The 21683-nt window shown below is 42.3% G+C and overlaps 1 protein-coding gene and 1 long non-coding RNA gene across 4 annotated transcripts in view; both read right to left on the bottom strand.

The window, feature by feature from the left end:
- LOC117877248 overlaps nucleotides 1-255 on the bottom strand; it is a 1771-nt gene extending 1516 nt beyond the window's left edge. Inside the window, exon 1 of the long non-coding RNA XR_004645662.1 lies at nucleotides 15-255. This is a non-coding gene — a long non-coding RNA (uncharacterized LOC117877248). The remainder of the gene's footprint in view (nucleotides 1-14) is intronic.
- The window catches only part of NUCB2 (nucleobindin 2), a 48226-nt gene that overhangs the window by 5952 nt on the left and 20591 nt on the right, over nucleotides 1-21683 (bottom strand). For 2 of the 3 annotated variants that reach the window (XM_034770174.1, XM_034770175.1), the window contains exons 5-12: nucleotides 15029-15132; nucleotides 13893-14078; nucleotides 13044-13134; nucleotides 9856-9914; nucleotides 8722-8814; nucleotides 7494-7583; nucleotides 6767-6937; nucleotides 6339-6420 (exon numbers count right to left, since the gene is read on the bottom strand). In XM_034770174.1, the coding sequence (XP_034626065.1) occupies nucleotides 6339-6420; nucleotides 6767-6937; nucleotides 7494-7583; nucleotides 8722-8814; nucleotides 9856-9914; nucleotides 13044-13134; nucleotides 13893-14078; nucleotides 15029-15132 (876 nt within the window). Of the gene's footprint in view, nucleotides 1-6330; nucleotides 6421-6766; nucleotides 6938-7493; nucleotides 7584-8721; nucleotides 8815-9855; nucleotides 9915-13043; nucleotides 13135-13892; nucleotides 14079-15028; nucleotides 15133-21683 lie in introns of those variants that run through there. The other variant, XM_034770178.1, reaches the window with a different exon arrangement.

Below are 21683 nucleotides of genomic sequence, written 5' to 3'. Positions count from 1 at the left end.
CATGCCGAACCAACCTAATTTTTTTCTTTGACAGGGTTACTGGCCTAGTGGATGGTGGGGAAGCCGTAGATGTGATCTGTCTTGATTTTAGTAAGGCTTCTGCACAGCCCCTCATGCTGTTCTCATAAGCAAACTAGGGAAATGTGGTCTAGAAAAAATAGGTGCAAAACTGATTGAAAGCCCATACTCAAAGAGTAGTTATCAATGGCTCACTGTCAAACTGGGAGGATGTATCTAGTGGGATCCCGCAGGGGTCTGTCCTGGGTCTGGTACTATGCAATATTTTTATTTAATGATTTGGATAATGGAGTGGGGAGTATGCTTATAAAACATGTTTCAGAGTAGCAGCCGTGTTAGTCTGTATCCGCAAAAAGAACAGGAGTCCTTGTGGCACCTTAGAGACTAACCAATTTATTAGAGCATAAGCTTTCGTGGGCTACAGCCTTCATGCATCCGAAGAAGTGGGCTGTAGCCCACGAAAGCTTATGCTCTAATAAATTGGTTAGTCTCTAAGGTGCCACAAGGACTCCTCGTTCTTTTTGCTTATAAAACATGTGGATGACACCAAGCTGGGAGGGCTTGCAAGTACTTTGGAGGATAGGATTAGACTTCAAAAGGACCTTGACAAATTGGAGGATTGTTTGACATCAACAAGATGAAATTCAATAAAGGCAAGTGTAAAATATTTCACTTAGAAAGGCAAAATCAAATGCACCACTACAAAATGGGGAATAACTGGCTATGTGGTAATACTGCTGAAAAGGATCTGGGGGTTGTTGTGGATCAGAAATTGCATATGAGCCAACAGTGTGATGTAGTTGTGAAAGAAAGGGATATCATTCTGAGGTGTATTAACAGGAATGTCATATCATACATGGGAGATAATTGTCCTGATCTACTAAGCACTGATGAGGCCTCAGCTGGAGTACTGTGTCCAGTTCTGAGTGCCACACTTTAAAAAAGATGTGGGCAATTGGGAGTCCAGAGAAGAGCAAAACAATACAGTGATAAAAGGTTTAGAAAATCTGACCTGTGAAGAAAGATTAAAAAAAAATTGGGCAAGTTTAGTCTGGAGAACACAAGACTGAGAGGTGACCTGATACTAGTCTTCAAATATGCTAGGACTGTTATCAAGAGGATGGTGATCAATTGTTCTCCATGTCCATTGAAGGTAGGACAAGAAGTAATTCGCTTAATCCGCAAGGGATATTTAGGTTCCATATTAGGAAAATCTTTCTAAAACTAAGCATTGTTAAACACTGGAGTAGGTTTCCAAGGGAGGTGTGGAATCCCCGTCCTTGGAGGTTTTTAAGAACAGGTTAGACAAACACCTTTCAGCAATGGTCTAGGTATACATGGTCCTGCTCTGTGCAGGGGGATGGACTAGATGGCCTTCTGAGGTCCCTTCTAGCCCTACATTTTTATGGTTCTTAAATTAAAACAGTAAACAGCTCTTACATCTTTATTTCCAATTGAGTACATTCTTGTATTTATAATATCATCTGGGATACTTGTATGAAAGGTTTTATAGGCAGAGATGAGAAAAAGGCCGTGCAAAACTGGGTAGAACAATGCTTACAAGTCATGACAATGGAGTGTAACAGGGATGGATTAGATTAAAAGAAAGAGGCTGTAATTAAAAGCAATGACAATCTAAATAAATGTTCCTTCAGCCTATTGACTGTGAGGAGAGAAAGCAAGCATGCAAGATTGCAGAACGGGAAAGAATCATAAGAATCTGCAGTTACAGATGAAAAAGATTTGTTAAGTCATTCAGTTAATCCATGCCAATGCAGGATTAAAGGGACCACATTTCAGTTTCTGTCTCAGGGTAGAGCAAAAACAAAGGGTTTAAACAGAGATATGAAGATGGGGTATTGTCAGTGATTTCAGTAGTATCAAAATTCCCCTACAATACATGTTTTTCCTTTGTGGGCATAAAGCTGACTATTCCCCTAAGCTTTATTTATTTATTTTTAATTAAACTACAGCAAGTGATTTTAAAAGAAAAATAATAGCCACGTCATGTTTATTTTGTTTGTAAATAAATCAGTGCATTTGTATAGAGAGAGACAAAATATATCAACAATAGGGACTTTGTGTGTGTGTGTGTGTGTGTTTAAAGTGTCTCCCTGCTATAGTACTCCATTTTCACAAGGAAGAATACTAACGGTGCATCTACACAGGGATAAAAGACATGCGGCCCGGCCACAGCTGGCACAGCTGCAGCAGCCCAGGCCAACTGACTTGGGCTGACAGGGCTCGTGCTGTGCAGCCAAAAATTGCTGTGTAGATGTTCAGGCTTGGGCTTGCAGGGTCCCAGAGCTTGGGCCCCAGCCCAAGCCCAAACATCTACATAGCAATTTTTTTTTCAGCCCCACATGCCTGAGTGAGCTGTCCCGTGCCAGCTGTGGGTATTTTTATCCCTGTGTAGACGTAGCCTAAGGGTACATCTACACTTCCGCCGCTGTAGTGGAATAGCTACGCTGCTGCTGCAGTGCAATAATGTACACACTTCATACATTGACAAAGAGGTTTTTCCATTCAAGTCATTAATGCACCTCTGACAGGTGGCAGCTCGGTTGATGGAAGAATTCTTGTGTCAACCTAGCTGCATCTCCACAGGGGGCTAGTTCAACCTAACTACATCATACAGAGTGCAACATTTTTCACAGCCCTGAACAATATAGTTAGGTCACTCTAATTTTTCAGTGTAGTCCTGGCCTAAGAGAATGATTCCTTATCCTCACACCAAAAAAGGAAAACTGTCTAAGGTGATTTTATGGCCTTTTTGTAAGGTCTAATCTCTAATGGGTCTTGAACCAAGGCCTTGCAAGCTGCCAGGCAGCAGATGGCGCTATGCTGCCACCCAGCAGCAGCTATGATCAGCTTGTGCTTCACTACCCATGACCTACTGTGGACACAGACCATGGGAAGTGCTACCTCATGGCTCCCCACCTATATAAACCCAAGGGGCATTCCAAGAAGTGTCCAGGCAACAGTGTGGATCTCCTGTAGTTGCCACAACCATTCCTGCACCCTGTTCTGTGACCTTGACTTGATTTAGTCTTCGCCTCCTGACCCGGACCCTGAAACCTGACTCTGATCCTTGGTATTGACCGTGGCCTGGAACCTAACAGTGAACTCTTCTGCTACTCTGACTGTGGTCTGACCCTACTCTGGCTACCATTGTCAGGATCCTGGCTCCCTTACTATTCCTTTCAAATGTCTGATTTAATAGCAAAAGTCTCCATGGCCTAGTTTATGCAAATTGAATCAATTATTCATGTACCGGAGCAACAGCATACACACACACACACAATCGCAAGGATGAGAGTATCCAAATTACATTATAAACACGTTATGACATGTAGAATTTCCTCTTGGATTACTAGCTATTTCCACACACATTTGTTTCCCTCTGAAACATTCTGTCCATTATGTTGTTTATCATCTTGATTCTTTGGAGATTACATTAATTTGCCCTTTCTGAAGTATGTCAGGTTAACAAGGGTAAAGTGAACCTTTGATCCATAAACAGACGTGTTGTCATTGTTTTGAAAATGTGAACTCCTGGTTGAACTTTACTCCCTAGCGTGTCCACAATCTGTGAACTCACTATTTCTTCACCTTCCCTTGAATAACGTCACTTATCATAGTTGGTTGGAAACTTTAGGACTGTAATCAGTTCTTCCCTTTTTCTCTCTCGTTTCCTCTTGTTGGGGGCCAAGGATTTGGCAGATAAAATGCACTGGCTACTTTGGTTTCATCACATTAACTTGATGAACAAACATTGGGGACACACAAACTCCAGTAAGCATTTAAAATAATTGTAATTGATTTTTGAAGGAGATGTGTTTTATGCCAAAACCATATGAGAAACTTGGTATAAATGCTTTGCACTTATCCTAGTGATGGTGACAGCATCAGCAAAACCTAGGGGTATTACTTGTCTAATTGCCAGTGGCATCTTTAACTAGACCCTTCACTTTCACAAAAGTGCGGAGGTGGGGTTCTACGCTTTCTACAAGTTTGTGTGATTGTGTAACCTGTTTAGCCCATATTTTGATCAGTTAAACTAAATCCAATGAAGTCAGTGGAGTTATTCTGGATTTTCCCAGACGTTCAGAAACACCACCTTTTCTCTACCTCAACCCTACTTTTCACTTTTGTCCCTGCTCTTCTAGCTCTTCTCCTACTACATACAGAATTCCCTGTTTATGGAGCAAATGTTCCTAATTTTATGGATAATCAGGATATGAACAGAACTATACAGAGAATACTGTGTGTGGAAACACAGTGATTGAAGACAAAATGTCACCTATGTCAGTTTAACTTCTGTATCCGAAAAGATAATGGAGCAAATAATTAAGCAAACAATTTGTAAACATCTAGAAGATAATAAGTTGATAAGTAACAGTCAGCATGGATCTGTCAAGAACAAATTGTGTCAAACCAACGTCACAACCTTCTTTGACAGGGTAACAAGCCTTGTGGATGGGAGGAGGTGGTAGACATGGTATATCTTGAGTTTAGTAAAGCTTTTGATACTGTCTCGCATGACCTTCTCATAAACAAACTAGGGAAATGCAACTTAGATAGAGCTACTATAAGGTGGGTGCAAAACTGGTTGGAAAACTGTTCCCAGAGAGTAATCACAGTGGTTCACAGTCCTGCTGGAAGGACATAACAACTGGGGTTCTGCAGGGATCAGTTCTGGGTCCGGTTCTGTTCAATATCTTCATCAATGATTTAGATAATGGCATAGAGAGTACACTTAAAGTTTGCAGACGATACCAAGCTGGGAGGGGTTGCAAGTGCTTTGGAGAATAGGATTAAAATTCGAAATGGTCTGAAGTAAATAGGATGAAATTCAATAAGGACAAATGCAAAGAACTCCATTTAGGAAGGAACAATCAGTTGCATACAAACAAAATGGGAAATGACTGCCTAGGAAGGAGTACTGCAGCAAGGGATCTGGGGGCATAGTGAACCATAAGCTAAATATAAATCAACTGTGTAATGCTGTTGCAAAAAAAGTGAACATCATTCTGGGTTATATTAGCAGGAGTGTTGTAAGCAAGCCACGAGAGGTAATACTTCCGCTCTACTCCATGCTGATTAGGCCTCACTTGGAGTATTGTGTTCAGTTCTGGGTGCCACATTTCAGGAAAGATGTGGACAATTGTAGAAAGTCCAGAGAAGAGCAACAAAAATGATTAAAGGTCTAGAAAACATGACCTATGAGGGAAGATTGAAAAAAATGGGTTTGTTTAGTTTGGAGAAGAGAAGACTGAGAGGGACTCAGGCTTTGGCCTCCCTATCTGGGGCCCCAGCAAGTCTAACGCCAGCCCTGGCAACCCCATTAAAATGGGGTCATGACCCACTTTGGTGTCCTGACCCACAGTTTGAGAACCGCTGACCTACAGCCATCTGGATCTCAAAAGGGAAGGTGTTCGGCTGGTAGATCATATGGATAAAGTCTCTTCTAACAAGAAAAGATGATCAAAACTTCTTCACTTCACTGGGCAAATAAAAAATCCAGCACTGAAACCTCTCCTTTGCATACATATTTTTGCCAGCTATTTGGTGGTACATGATATGGGGACAGCCACTCAATGAAGACCTCTTCAGCAGTTGGCTGAAAGTGAAAGGCATCTTGTAACTATTATAAACAAACAGATCCACCCAGTAAATCCATGAGGAAGTACCCATGGGAAAGAATACTACAAGGTCAGGGATCAGGGTTTGCTCCCTTCTGGAGGATACAGGGGGTAAGAACAGCATTAGTTCCTGCAGATTCCCACTCTGCGTTGGCTAACTCATTCAGGGCATAGGGTGAAGCATTAACACCAAGGTTCTTTGTGACACAGGGAGACCCAAAAATAACAAACAGAGGCTGGCTCCCTGTGAATGCCCCAGCCTTCTATGGATACTCTGAGACTCTGGATCTCCTAGATCTCAGGACATCTCTGGGGACTGAAAGGCCACAACACATGCTAACTCTGAAATGAGGCAAATCCTGTCTCTATGACCATAGCATGCCTCGGAATCTCTGCAAAAGTGAACTCTGGCTTTTCCAGGGAGGTTATTATTTAATCTCATATTTATTGGGTTTAGTGATATTTTAATAATGTACTTAGACCTCCAGATTACTTTAGAAAACTTCAATACTTTCCTCTTAAAGAAAGCTCAGCAATTTTCCCTAAAATGGATCACTGCAGACAAGTTATACTTACAATTTCACCAGAGAGAAAGGAGCTTTTAAACCACTTTTGAAATGGGATCTTAGATTTAAAAGTTTATGTCCATAATGTAATGTAATATAATTTACATACGTGGCTGGAATTTCAGTTCCCCAGCTGGTCCCGATAGAGGACTTCCTTGCTGTAGCTTCCTCTGTTCCATCTGTTGTACAACCTGATGGGTAGGGTGGGGGGGGGGAAAACAAGAGGGGTCTGAGAACTTGGCAGCATCAGCTTCCTTTCACCTTGCATAATTTAATGCCTTTGACAGTATGTACACTCATTACATATGATCTTCACCAGTGGAAACATACATAGTTCAGCTTCACTGTTTTGTGTAATCTGGAGTTATAGGTTGGATCCTGTTGCAAGAAAAATGAGTTTAAAATTCATCTGCAGCCCTCAGGGCTCATACACTACCTAAAGGGACAACGACTCCAGAAGTAGCACCGCTTTGCCTTTCAGAAATTCAGCGAAAGGCTCCGCAAATGGGAGGAATCCTCCTATTACAATGACAGCACCTGCTGAAGTTCCTGTTTTTGAGCCTGAAGCTGGTCATGCTGTCTCTGTAGCTCTTCCTTCTGTTGTTGAAGATCTTCTGCCTTCTTCAGGAGTTCATTTTCCTGCTGCAAAATATGCGTTTCAAATTCCTTCAGCTCCTCTTCAGTGAAGACCTGCTGTTGATCCAATGTCTGCAAGAAAACGTAGAGAACTAAGAACCTTCACACAGGAATAATAAAAATACAACTTGCAAAAGGAAATTAGTAATCTTCACAATTCTATGGCTACGAGCTGGATTCTAAAATTCACCAATACAGAAAATTTTGGTTTGATACTTCCAAAAATATATTGTACTGTGAAAGAATTCATCACTTCTACTTATGAGGAAATGGTTTGAATCCTGCTCAAAATGTGGGATGAGCTTGAAAAAAATCACTTCTCCTGCTTCTAATTGAATTCTGTCCTCCATCCAAGGAAATCCATAGCCAAAATGTTTGTTTTCTGTTTCAAAGGCCTGTGCAAGCAACAGGCTTTCAGATAATCCCCATGATGGCACAAGACCTATTCAATTTATGTTCTTAAATACCTAGATTACATTTTATTTAGCTAATGCCTCTAACAATGGCACATAGGCACATACCAAGGAGGAGGAAAAATGAAAAGTCAGAGACAAACATGACACTTAATATCAGTCTAATCAGGAAACTAACAGTACAATATGTTCCACCTGGAACATGCTATTATTACCTCCCAGCTATCTGGCTCCAAAAATTCTTTTTTCTCTGTAGCTTTCAGGAACTCATGTAAAGTTACTAACCGGTCCTTGTTGACGTCAATCTAGTTAAAGCAAAAACAAAATGTAACACATCTTTGACCAATACAAGAGACTTTGAGGGGGTTGAACCTACATTTATAAATCAACTTAATCATGTGATTGTTTTTTCACGTTAAACCAGACCTACTTTCATTTTCAAGTGCAAAATTGCAACTTTTTTCCATTGGCTTTGATTCTACTTTCCTTTCCAAATACTTACTTTACTACTGTCTCTCTCACTGGAATGTCTCACTAAGACATTAATGCAGGATTAGGTTGAACACAGTCTTATGTTTCTGAGCTGTCCCAACTGCAAGCCAGGATTTCTAATACATCTATAACCTCGATATCTAGGATTTAGTTCTCTTGGCCTTTCAACTCCAAAAGAAGCTCACACTAAAAGCTGACTGAAAACTTGCTGCCAATAACTGTGATCCATCCTAACCTTCCACTTTAGAAGGAGGGAATTAAAGTAGCAGGAAACCAGTAAAACTGTCCCAGAATCCCACCTTCAGGGCCTCCCTCTGACTAATAGAAGCACAACTTCAATTCACTCCTCAAGCTTTAGGGAGTACATCTGGATGTAGAAGTGCTGTTGCTGGAGGACACCAGCTCTATAGAGCATCATCCCTTCCCAACACCCTTGGGAAATATCTGCAAGAATGAATGTTGGCATATGTTGCTGTCAGACTCCTTGTGAAGTGGGGGAGGGGTGGATACAGGCAAGAAAGCACTGACAAAATTTTCCAGCTTGGAGCTGTTCTGACGGATGTATAAGGCAGGCTAAGGGAACAACACAGAGGCCAGCCCTGGCCAACTCTATGCCCCAGGATTCACAGGTAATATCTGTGGATTCTGGGACATCTGTAGAGATCTCCATGCCTGCTCCACAGCATGATTATTCTGGAACTCAGTAAATGGGAACATGGACTTTACCAAGCAATTTTATCTATCCAGCATCTCTTCTGAATGAGGACAAGATATTGCCTGAGATTGTAGCATAGCATGCTTTGAATTTAAATTGTATGCCTGTGAAGCAGTATATAGTAAAATGGGCAAAATTTCCCTCTGCTGTACCTGGGCAACCTCGCTGACTTCAGTAGGATTGCACAGGTACAACAGAGCAGGATTTGGCCAACTCTGTTAACCTTCAGACCACACCTCATTCATAACATGTTCTCTCATTCTTAGCCTTTCTTCTTCCATTTCCACCATATCATCCTCTTCATTTTTGGGGTCATATACTTTCTCCAGCTGAAAATAAATGTAGTAAACATTAGCTGGAAGAAAGGACTGCTTATTCAGAATAGAGCACATTTGAGACAACGACGTAAAATGTTGCTTAAAAACAAAGCTTCACCAATTTGAACCAGCCCGGACACTGATATGCTTTTGCATTACATTTAGCTGAGGCACTTTTTGACTGAACAGTAAATCTGAAGGGAAATGATTGCTCTAGGTAGAGAAATTATGCTAAAATAAATTATTTTAAGCAGAAAGTGAGCTTTTCAATGGTATGAAGCCAGTTGTTAATTCAAGTGGACTACTGTAATGTCCTCTACACAGGATTATATTTTAAATTCACATGGAAATCTAGACCCTGATCCTAGGATTGCATTAGTGCAGGCGAGGAGCCCAACTGACTTCAGTGGACCCCCATGTGGGCACAGAGGTGGGACCATATAAGGTCAATTGCCGGACCTGGGTGTAAATCTGGTGCTGAACCCAGTGTCCATTTGTTAAGTGGTGTCTCTTTTTGTGCTTATTGTTCTGTACTCCTTGATCTGCACTGGCTACCTATAGTGTTTGGAGTGGATTTTTCAGGTTATGGTTTTAACTTACAAAACCATCAGCGGTTGGCAAACACCCATCTAAAAGACTGCCTCTCCCCCCACTGGTCTAGACGAGGAGGCTACTGGCAAGGTGCTCTCTGTAAGGGTTGTGCACTTTAGAATTCACTCTCTGCTTTGGTCCATAATAACCTGAGTTTGTTAACCCTGAGGGCATGTTGTCAGGTCCATCTCGTCTCACTGGCTCAGGAGAGTCTGTGGCAGAGCAAGATATTGAACCCATGACTCCTGAATCCCAGCTCTCTGCCTTAATCACTAAACCACTGTTTCTTTCCCTCAATGGTTTGCTGAATAATTTCTGAGTGTCAAGGTCACTCAGACCTGGGGATAAATGTTCTTGTTCATAGTCTAAATCAAAATAAAATAAGTAAATGTCCCTTTAGAAAGAGAGGGGACGCATCAATATATTGAATGCTCTGAAATGTTCTTTTTTTTTTTTTTTTACCTCTTTAGTAAACAGGGCCTCTAATTCTTGCTCATCCAAGAAGCCATCGTTATTGACATCTAGAAAAGTATAAGAGTTGAAAATATAAATTCAGTAAATACAGAAGATAATGAATACAGTAGTTCACAATGGGTCAGATAAGCAGATGCCAGCAGAGAGTCTAGAGTGGATTAACCTCTGTACCTAATAAGATGCTGAGTACAGAGTATGACATGGAGATTATTCCACTTAACCGTAAATCAGGCCGTGGTTGGTCTGCACTGGATTTCTGGCAACTTGGATATTTACTTATGATCAGATAAGGCTGCAAGAATTCCTCTAACTCTCAAATAAGAAAAGCTAAAAGACATCTAAAGCTAAAAGAAACTGCTAACCAAACAGGTCATAATGGGGCTCTAGGCCCTCTGTCTTTTGGGGGGATTTCTTATTTTCATTTTGGGGGGATTATTTTTAGCAATTTTTGAGTTTTATGTAGAAGTCCAAAAATGGGTTGTTGTTTTTTTTCAGGGCTTTCTTCTTCTATATACTGTAATCTCTTTGTTATGTTCCCTAGTGTGCTTTAACATAGTACTGTTTCAAACAGCACTATGCTAAAGTGCACTAAGAAACCTTTGGTGTGCACTGTCAGGATCTACACAGATTCCTGTAGTCTGCATTACTGCTCTATGTAAACAAACCCTTAGCTACAAGCAACAATTTCTGCTGTTTTTCCCGTGTCTATTGGATAAACACTGACTTCATTTTTGGGGCGGGGTGTGTTTTTTATTGGTTAAAACCTAAAATAAGAATACCCAGGCCACTCTCACAGTAAGGTATTGCTCAACATGAGAAAAGGTACCTATACTTGGGCAAGATTTGTAAATATATCCCGGACTACCAGGAACCTGTGGAAAAGTTTGGCTAAATGTATAGAAGTTTCTCCAAGCAAATTACAGAATTCTGCTGACTGCTATATAAATACTCCATCCTTCAGGAAGGGACCCAGTTGAGCGTGAGTTTGGCAAGGCATGCCAAAAGGAAATTTATTAAATATTTGGTAACTGTGGATCAGTAACTCATGCTACATGACCATCCGTTCTTAATCTGAATATTATGTGATACTTTAATGGTTCAGAGAATGTCTAGTCTAATTCAAATAAGTGTTTATATACTATTGTAAGCTGCATCAGAGAACTTGTATGTTAATTTTCAATGAGAAGAACTGGCTATTTCTGTTTTAGTGAAACTGACACAAAAGAAGAAGCTATATGGCTCTACTTAGATTCCTAGGAGAAAAGAAATAAAATCTAATACTTTTTTGAATGTGAAGTAGAGTGGCTAAATTGCATAGGATTTTAATATACTCATAAACCAGGATTTAAAAAGGTCAGACAGACAGTTCAGAAATTCTTTGCTTCAGTTGGAGCTGGCATTAGTTTCAGCTTGTGCATTTTTTCCCTTTGTGAACTGGGTGAGTCAAAACCAAACCTAGTTTTCTCCATTTGTTTTTGTTCAGCCCTTCATTAAACCATCAGCACAACGCCAGGCACACTTAGCTGCACCAAGTAAGGGCCTGGCTACACAGTGGGGTAATGTGCTGTACAAGAGTGTTGTTTCTAAAGCACACTAAGATGTTGTACTCTCATTGAAAGATTTGAAACACTACTACATTAAAGCATACCAGAGAACCTTTAGCATACACCAGCAGGGTCTATACAGACCAATTAATGCGCTTTAGAAATCACCTGCCATAGAGCACGTTATCCCACTGTGCAGATGAGGATAACTGTGCTGTGGGATAACGTGCTCTAAGTGCCTTTGCATACAGCTCAGCAGTGAAGTAGTTAAGTTATGAGATTTAAGGACGTGAACACCCTATTAAGATCAATGGGCAAAGTTTACACCTCTCTGCTACTGTTTCAAGTTCTGGCTGCAGAAACCAGAAATAATAAAGGCAGCTTTATTTATTTTTTAGAGGACTGTGACCATCCCTGAAGGAGCTCAATTCTTTGTGCTTTTCCAGAGGTAGAACAGGGGTGGGCAAACTATGGCCCAGGGGCAGCATCCAGCCCTTCAGACATTTTAATCCGGCCCTCGAGCTCCTGCCAGGGAGCGGGGTCTGGGGCTTGCGCTGCTCCGGCACTTCAGCCAGGGAGCGGGGTTGGGGGCTTGCCATGGCTCTGCATGGCTCCCGGAAGCAGTGGCATGTCCCCCCTCTGGCTCCTATGTGCAGAAGCAGCCAAGGGGCTCCGCATGCTGCCCCCACCCCAAGCGCCACCCCCGCAGCTCCTATTGGCCAGGAATCACGGCCAATGGGAGCTGCAGGGGTGGTGCCTGTGGACGGGGCAGGGTGCAGAGCCACCTGGCTGTGCCACCGCGTAGGAGCCAGAGGGGGGACATGCCACTGCTTCCTGGAGCTCCTTGAGGTAAGTGCTGCCCGGAGCCTGCACCCCTGACCCCCTTCCCCTGCCCCAGCCCTGATCCCTCCCCTCCTGCCCTCCAAACCCCTCGGTCCCAGCCGGGAGCACCCTCCTGCGCCTCCAACCTCTCATCCCCAGTCCCACCCCAGAGCCCATACCCCCAGCCGGAGCCCTTGACCCCCGCTTCCTCCCACACACCCTAACCCCCAATTTCATGAGCATTCATGGCCTGCCATACAATTTCCATACCCAGATGTGGCCCTTGGGCCAAAAAGTTTGCCCACCCCTGCAGTAGAATGACTGACACTCCATTTACTGAGCTAGACTGAGACGGTGAAACTGCAAGTTCATTCACACTGTCCTTCTGTGGCACATCCTGATGGCGTAGTTTGTGGGCAAAATGACAACTAAGGACTTCCCCCCTAAAAAAAATTACCTGGCAACTGAAGAACCAGCTCTGTCTTTTAAACCTACTGCCACATACAATTATTGCACTCCTCTTGGAGATACATGAGCTCTTTTTGAAAATATAACCTGTTGAACTTTTACATTGCTCCACTTGAGAGTATAGCAGTACAATAGTACATACACCCATTGTGGTAGTAAGTGCTCTTGCATGAACAGTTTGAACTTGACCAAACTGCTGATTTACTCCTTTTTGTCTTTCTGGACTCATCCAAATAGCTTGTGTGACCAGATTTTTCCCAACAGAAGATAACACCTTCCAAACAAATAGATAATGCAAGAATCAATTGACTTGCACCTTTTAAACTAAATCTAATCTCTTACCATGTAACTTGAAAAATGTCTTTGGATTGAAGTCATTAGGATCCAGCCCATCCGACTCCTCCCACACCTCTTTAAGTTGGTCTTTGCTTCCCTGTAGATTGATTACAAATAGAAATCACTCAAAGTAATGACATGTAATTTTATTGCACTAAACTGGAGTTAAAATTTTTCAAAAAGGCTTTTCAAAAACTTTTAGAATGGCCCTGCTTTATAGGCCTGATCCAAAGCCCACAGAAATCAATGGCAGTCTTCTTCCATTGACTTCAATGAGTTCTGAATCAGGCTCTGCGTTGTCACAAGGCAGAGGGGTTGAGGTGCCATGAAGCAGCATACTCAGACTCTGGGCAAACGGAACCCCTGGAATCGCTTTGCACAGCCCCTCATTTAGGAACTGTCTACAGTGAATTTCAGTCTACTCTTCTTGCCCAGAGGGAAGGTAGCTGTAATGGTGGGATTTGCAGTGTAAGCATGGGTGGGGCAGAATAATCCTGAATAATCTCTGGCGTCTTTTATTTGCAAGCATTTTGCCAGTCTATCACATAGCTGTATACCAAACACAACAAAGCTAACAGGCAGCTAGGGTAGGGTTTTCTAAAGTGCTCAGCATTGGGTTCTCTCTTTCTTTCCATTGAACTCAGTGGTAAGATTCTCGCTGATTTCAAAGGGAGCAGAGTTTAAGACTTTTGAAAATCCCATCCACAGAGTATTAGTCTTTATTCCCCATTTTAATGCTGATCATATGTGAATGAACAAGGTGTTATCCGGGCCTGTTTTGTTATAAGCCATTGCTCTTTGGTATGCAAAGCTTTCTCTAGCAGGATAAGAAATGTGTAAACACTGTATCCTTACAGGATGATTCACTTTGGGGTGATTGCCATGCTTTTTCTTCATCTCCTCATATTTGGATTCTTCTTCCCGTCTCTTCTCTTCATTCAGTGTTTTTAAATATTCTCTCCTTTCATGTTCCTTCATCATCTCGTATTTCTTAAATTCATCGTGGCGTGTCTTGTCGTAGTTTTCCAGGTCACTTGTAGCCTACAAGAAATGTTTATGCTGAAAAGACTGTATTGCTTAGAAGTGTGAATGACTGGCCATATTGCCATTGCTTTGCCAAACACAAGGTAAGCTAATTGGGGATCATCTTTCAACAGAGTGTAGCGTAATATCCGTCTTTCCCCACTCTACCTGTTCAGCAAAACCAATCAGTTTCACAGAATTTAATATTCTAGGAAACAACTGAGTTGCTTTCCTCGCCCATGCACCGATTTAAGAGGAGGCAGTAAGGCACCCTTACTCTCCTGGGTAGGCTACCCACATTGTACAAAGGGCCATTACTCTCCATCCCACACAGATGGGCAAGGACTGGAGAATAGACACAGTTTTGACTCCTTTCTCCCTACATATGTTCCGCCCCCTGGCGGGCCGTGTGCCAAAGGTTGCCAATCCCTGCCTTATATTAAAGTCATTATGTGACAAGCTTAAAGTAATTTAGGTATAAAAATATACTTTGAAAGTATTCTACAGGCATAATATACATCTATCAAAACTGAACTGAATTTACATGCCCTTGACAAGTCATGTTTTGTTCCCAAAGCTGCTCACAATGGCACAAGAATGAGAATGCTATAAGATGCTACCTGAAAAATTAACAGGTTCTGTGGTGATAGGGTGACCAGACAGCAAATGTGAAAAATCAGGACGGGGGTGGGGGGGTAATAGGAGCCTATATAAGAAAAAGACCCCAAAATCAGGACTTTCCCTATAAAATCAGGACATCAGGTCACCCTATATGGCGAACACATGTCAATGGCATACAAGCTTTCCAATACACAATGGAGCCAACTAAGTTCCTCTAAGATTAAGATCCGTGTGGTATTTACAGAAGATTGGTATAGATAAAGTAAAAGGATTTGCTTTCACTGCAGAGAAATACATGATCAATCATAGCAAGTGAACATCTACAATATTTTATATCTAACACTCACTGCTTTGATCAACATATCTAAATCTTTAGATTCAAACGTGTCAGGATTCTGGTGGTTGAGGTGTTCAAACTGTTTAAGGAGAGCTTGATGGTCTATGCCAGTGTCTGAAAGAAGAAGGTAAAAATGTGTTTTTAAAACATTATTTTGAACATAAAACATATCAAACAAGTTTGAAGGAGAGAGTTCTGGAAGTTAAATGCTTTCAAACACAAGCCTGTGATATACAAATAATTGAGGCTCCTTAGGGACTGGATAGGTATTTGCAATTTGATGAAAGAATAGCAACATTTCTAGACTAGCATTGCTTAAGAAAGCTTGGTGAGCTTCACTGAGCCTCTAGCAATTTGCACAGGCACTCCTCCTACCAAGATGGAGTATTGCATTTTTACACTGTAATTTTAACACACAGAAATTAAAGCAGATATCACAAGTATTTCAAGCTTCACAATCCAGAATAGACACTGCACTACTAGTTCATGCAAATGACCATATAAATAAAACAGCTGATTCTGTAGTTGTGATGGGGTCAATTGAAGTGCCAAATTGCTGACCAGCATCATCCAGCTGAATTTGGTTCTTAGGACTGACTCCTCACCTTACACCTTGCAAAATCACCTCTACCTGGCCAAAGTGGATGTGAAACAATACCAAATCAGAATAGCAGCAGTTTAGATTCCTTTTGTACTGGCAGTGGGGAGTCAGGCCCTGTGTCCAAATAAGGTGCTGCAAACATTTCTCCCTCCCTTCTGTAGGGGTTGCTTCCAACAATATAAAACATGCAAGTATAGTAACAGCATCAAACGCTTCTATGCTACCAGTTTTCCAAATGCTACTGTGATTTTGGTCCGTACACCCATATAACACTCTAGACCAATATTACGTTGAACAGCATCTGTTCTGTTAAGTTAGGCATGACGGTAATGTCCAGTGATTCTAGAAGTCTATCAGTTTTTTAATTGGGCAGTTTGTCAAGATGGCTGAACAAAAAAAAGAGGAAATGTTTGATCTGTATAGGAGATTGTAGGACAGTCTCCTTCAACTTGTTACCCTTTAGTAAGCTAAAGATAGTCTTGTCACATCTGTGCTCTGTTTTTTTATTATCAGATGCCAGCAAACAGTGGCCAGTGCATATTTCAACCACCATTCCTCCACTGTGAGATCACTTGTGCCTAAATACATTCTCTGATGAATCACTGTTTTATAAAGCATTTTTTAAAAGTGCAGTATTAGATTTTATCTTTCCACATTACTGCTAAACCAGACAAAAGGTTCTTATTTGATCGTTTGAAAATGGAACACTGTAAAAATACATCCAGCTGGGGGACATGTAAATACCTTATTACTGCAGTATAAGCACCTCACAATCTTTATTGCATTTATCCTGTGAGGTAAAGAAGTACTGTCACTCACATTTTACGGATGTGCCTCAGTTGCCCAGAGATACTTGCTCGAGGTATACAGATACCATATATGTAATGGTGATAGCATTGTGATAAACTACAGGCCATATGACACATAAAGTTTAGAAAATGGATTATGTAGGGTATAGGAATTTAAATAGTGTGTGTCCTTAAGAGGCCCTGACTTTCTTCCATGTTACAGAAACCACCAGAACCTTGCCAAAGATGTATTGTATATATGTAGTTAGGTCTTGCATTTTGTATGTAGTTAATAAACATGATTATGTGGACTCCATTGTGCCTGTGTGGCACATATTCATATTACACGTGTAATGTATATAGCAAAAAAACATAATGGCTTTTGACTGCTTCAGCTGTGTGCTAATTCATCTCTTCCAGGACCACTGCTAACAATCAAATCTCGGAGCAGCTTCAAACAAAGACACTTTTTATTTTTCAGGCATGCTGTCAGAGAAATATGTCCTAATTTCCACATACACACAACTGTTGAACTCTCCCCACGCTAATCTGATGTGTAGCATAGAAAATATTCTATCCTGCATGAGTGTTTTAAGGCTCAATAGCTCAGGACCTTGTAGGGCTAGACATGGGAGTAACATGCCCATCCCAAACTCATGCTGATAAGACAGTTATTAATCTTGGATTTTCTGACTTTCTCTCTGGCAATGCAAAGCAGCCAGAAAGCTGCTCTGACAGGGCATCTCAGGGAATCACCAGGTGGCATAAAGTCAGCTATAATCAGTGGCAGAGGAGGAGTGGGGAATAGCTAAAGGACAATATGCTCTACCACTCCCTAGCAGGCACAAAGTCCGAGATCCACAAAGGGATTTTGGCATTGTGAGGCTCAGCGTTAACTTTTAGGTGCTCATAAAGTCACAATATACTGTGATCCAGAAAGCCTGAATTAGGCACCTAGGCTCCCTACATGGTGAATGGGGAGAGATAGAAATCTAAGAATGTGATCCAAAAAAAGCCAGCAAGCTAGGCAGCTCCCCACCTAAACTAGCCAGTTGGAAATATCTTAGAGAAGGGGGGTGTACGAAGCCACTACATTCTTGAAGATAGGCACCTAAGTCCAGACTGCAGGTAGGAACTCAGCTCTGCTTGCAATCCACAACTGCAAACCCCTCTTCTGGAGTCAGGCAGCTGAAGCATCTGCCTCACTCCACGCAAAACTGACAGAAGAGGCGATGACCATATAATTTTTAGCCCAGTGGTTAGAGCCCTCACCTGGGATGTGAGAGACCCAGCTTCAATTTCCCCCCTCATGGAGCGGTGAACAGAGGATTTGAATAGGGGTCTTCCACACCTCTGATGGCTCCAACCACTGAGCTTCAGGATATTCTGATGTGGGCTCATTCAGTATCTCCTGTTGAAGCTGTTCCACTGTGCATAAATACTTAGTTGCTGGACTAGAGAGAGAGAAAAAATGACTTTATAGCTTGGAGATTAGAACACCCATTTAGAAGGTGGGAGATCCAGAGTGCAGTACCCCTGCTCCAATCACTGTGCTTGAGGTGGGAACCAAACCTGTCTCCCACATCCCAGGTGAGACACTGGGCTAAAAGTTTTAATCTGGACAGTGTTAGCACCACCACAACTACAACTGCAACCCAGTCTGGTAGGCGACCTCTGAGCACACCTACCCAATCTAGCCCTGCAGCAAGATAAGTGGATGAATGCTTATCTTCCCCTAGTTCATGTATTGCAATGAGGCTTAGGTGGGAGATGGTACCCGGGTGCCTTGAGTAAGGCAGCAGTGTGCATACCCGGAGGCAGAAATTTAGGTGCCTCAGAAAACTTAAGTGTTGAGTGTTTAGGCACCTACAGCGTTTGGCGGCAGCCAACAGGGAGTTTTGTGGATCGTAATGGTGCCTAAAACTGGGATTTAGGCACCTAAGTCTGTGGGTTAAGGACTAGATTCACAAAGGAATTTATGTGCCTAGAAAATCACTGGGATTCACAAAGCCTGAGTTCAACACCTAGGCTCCCTATACAATGAACAAAGAGATAAGCGCCTCAGAATGGAATTCACAAAATTCACTAGGAGGCGCCTCACCTAAACTAGTCAATGGGAGATGCCAAGCCAAAGGACGTGTGCTAAGCCCCACCCCACCCCCCTTGGAGATAGGCATCTCAACCTGGGCTCCAGGGCAGTGCCTCCTTTTGCTTGGGATTCTCTGCTGCAACTCCTCTCTTAGGGCTAGTCTCCATTCCCGCTTACATTGCTGTAACTTGCGTTGCTCAGGGGTGTGAAAGACACCACCCTGAGCGACATCAGTTACATTGACTTAAGAGCTATCCACATCAGGGCTTTGTTGGCGGGAGATGTTCTCCCGCCAACATAGCTTCTGACTCTTCTGGAGATGGACTAATTATGCCAACGGGAAGAGTGCTCTCCTATCAGCATAGTGCATCTTCACCAGATGTGCTACAGTGGTGCAGCTGCATCAATGTAGCGCTGTAGTATAGACTTGCCTTCAGTGTTAGGTGCCTATGATGATTTGTGCAGGAGGCTGTGGGAGGAGGGAGCTTAGGCATCTGGATACCTGGCATGGTGCTGCCTGGCTGAGTACCTGCAGCTCTTATTGACTTCTGTGGAATTTGTGCGTGCTCAGCACTTCTGAAAATCAGGTTGTTAAAGTTAGGCAGGCTGGTCAAATTTTTCAAACCTGGATACCTAAAGTTAGAGATCTAAATAAAAGAAATGCTGCATGCCTGCAGCTCCCACTGAAGTCAGTGACATCCAAATTTGAAAAATGTGACCACTGTGCATACATACACACACAGAGCATACATACATCTGCAGTCTGAGGATTTAGTTTGAGTGAGTACATGCTACTAAATACAATAATGCTGATCTTCTGAGACAGCGAGGGTTCATGGGTGGTGACCTTGCACTCTATGATTTTATGAAAATATGTTAATGTGTGAATATGTAACTGGAATATGCTTCATGCACAAGGTCTCTTGTAATGTATCATTACAAAGCTTATAATCTACGGAGTGTGGTCATCCTATTTGTATAAATGTATCATTCTTGTATCTGACACTAGAAATATGAAATATAACTGAGGTCCTGTTGTAATTATGCAAAGTGTGGGCCATTAATGGTGGCTTGGAAACTTGATGGCTCCCATTAACATGGACAATTGGTTGTAGATGGCTCTGTTTATTTGTAAGTCTTCCTGTATATGTGTGTGCTGGCAAGTGGGTAATGAAGTCTTACAGTGACATGTGATCACATCACCTGAACTGGAATCCATCTTTAACCTGGTGCTTTTCCATTTAGAAGGAGGGGTGGGAACCCAGAGAGGGACAAAGGATTCCTGCCTTGTACAAAAGATATATAAGGGGGTGGAACAGAACAAAGGGGGCTGCAGTCATAAGAAATCCCCTAACTACCACCTGAGCTGGAACAAGGACTGTACCGGGGAAAGGACTGAGCCCAGACTAGGAGAAGGCTAGTCTGACAAAGAAGCTTATTGGAACATCTCTGAGGGTGAGGTTTCATCTTTATTCAGTTTCTTACTGTATTAGACTTGCATGTTTTATTTTATTTTGTTTGGTAATTTACTTTGTTCTGTCTGTTATTACTTGGAACCACTTAAATCCTACTTTTTGTATTTAATAAAATCACTTTTACTTATTAATTAACCCAGAGTATGTATTGATACCGGGGGTGGGGGGGGGGAACAGCTGTGCATATCTCTCTATCAGTATTATAGAGGGCAAACAATTTGAGTTTACCCTGTATACATTTTATACAGGGTCAAACGGATTTATTTGGGGTTTGGACCTCATTGGGAGTTGGGTATCTGAGTGCTGGAGACTGGAACACTTCTTAAGCTGTTTTCAGTTAAGTCTGCAGCTTTTGGGGGACGTGGTTCAGACCTGGGTCTGTGTTTGTAGCAGGCTAACGTGTCTGGCAAACCAGGCAGGGCACTGAAGTCCCGAGCTGCCAGGGAAAACGGGCTCAGAGGTAGTCTCAGCACATCAGGTGGCAGTCCCAAAGGGGTTTTTGTGATCCAACCCGTCACAATGGGGCATTACAACGAAATTTTCAGCTACATAAAGTTACCATCCACTGTACCATCCACACTAGTTATCCTTAATTAGATTATTGTGAGCTTCATCACAACTTCAGGGGGAAATCTGCCTGCATTAGAATCTGTGATGAACTGTGGGTCTTGTGTACATATGTGAAGCAACCCATTTATTCCTCTGGAGAGGATATGTGGTGGGCTGTGTTCTCTGGACTGTAACTTTCATTTAAAAAGAAAAGCACAAAAGACTGAAAAGTGATCTAAAGCTCTAGGCCAATTTTATTATTATTTACTAATTGTAGGACATAGCACCCAGAGGTCCCAATCAGGGATCAAGGCCCCATTGGAATAGCCAGGGGCAGATAAAGGTTTTGTAGATCCCCGGGGCCAGAACAAGTGGGGGCCCCTTCCGCCTGCAGTCCCTCCCAGTGCTCTTGCCACTTGAGATGCTGGCGTGGGGAAGTGCCCTGCTCCGCCCAGCCGGCGCTGCAGTGAAGAGTGGAGTCTGGGCACAGGGGCTCCCCGGCAGGGGTGCCAGGTGGGCAGAGCGAGTTGGAGGTGCGGGGCACCCATTTTTCTGGGGCCCCCCCAATTGCCCGTGGCCAGGGTGGCCCAGTGGCTAATTAATGACTGGGAATAAGCACTTCACTAAAAAGCAGTAAAAATACAGTCCTTCCCCAAAGATTTTTGGCTTTCTCCTGGCATTACCAGTGCCACAGCGGGATGGCAGAACACTGAAAGAATACAAGCTTAAGTTATGATTCATTGCCCACTGAAATCAATGGGAGTCTTTCCACTGACTTGGTAAGGAATTGGATCAGGCCCCTACTGCGCTAATAAATCTGCGCAGAAAAATTACACATCCACTTTTTATAAAAAAAAAAAAAAAAAAAAAAACTAAGCAGAATATTTTGGAAGATATTCCTAGCATCACCATCAGAAACTCTGTGCTTGTGAATACAATTCTTTTCAGAAAGAAACCTCCAGTAAAAGGTTTGCATCAAGTCTCCCTGGTAACTTTTTTTAATTTATATTTTGCATGTTAGAATTAAATTGTGCAGCGTTGGGCAAGCAGATGAGGCAGTACCCCCTGCCAGGCAAGCTAGCAGGAACTGTACGCGCTGGAAACTTGTATACTTTGTTTCTAAATATAAAGGCCTACTGAGTAGATTGCAGTGTAGCATTAGC

Source organism: Trachemys scripta, chromosome 4 (genome assembly GCF_013100865.1).
Source record: "Trachemys scripta elegans isolate TJP31775 chromosome 4, CAS_Tse_1.0, whole genome shotgun sequence".
NCBI classification, from domain to species: Eukaryota; Metazoa; Chordata; order Testudines; family Emydidae; genus Trachemys; species Trachemys scripta.
Note: the sequence above shows the minus strand (reverse complement) of the source record. Positions and strands in the feature narration are given on the sequence as shown.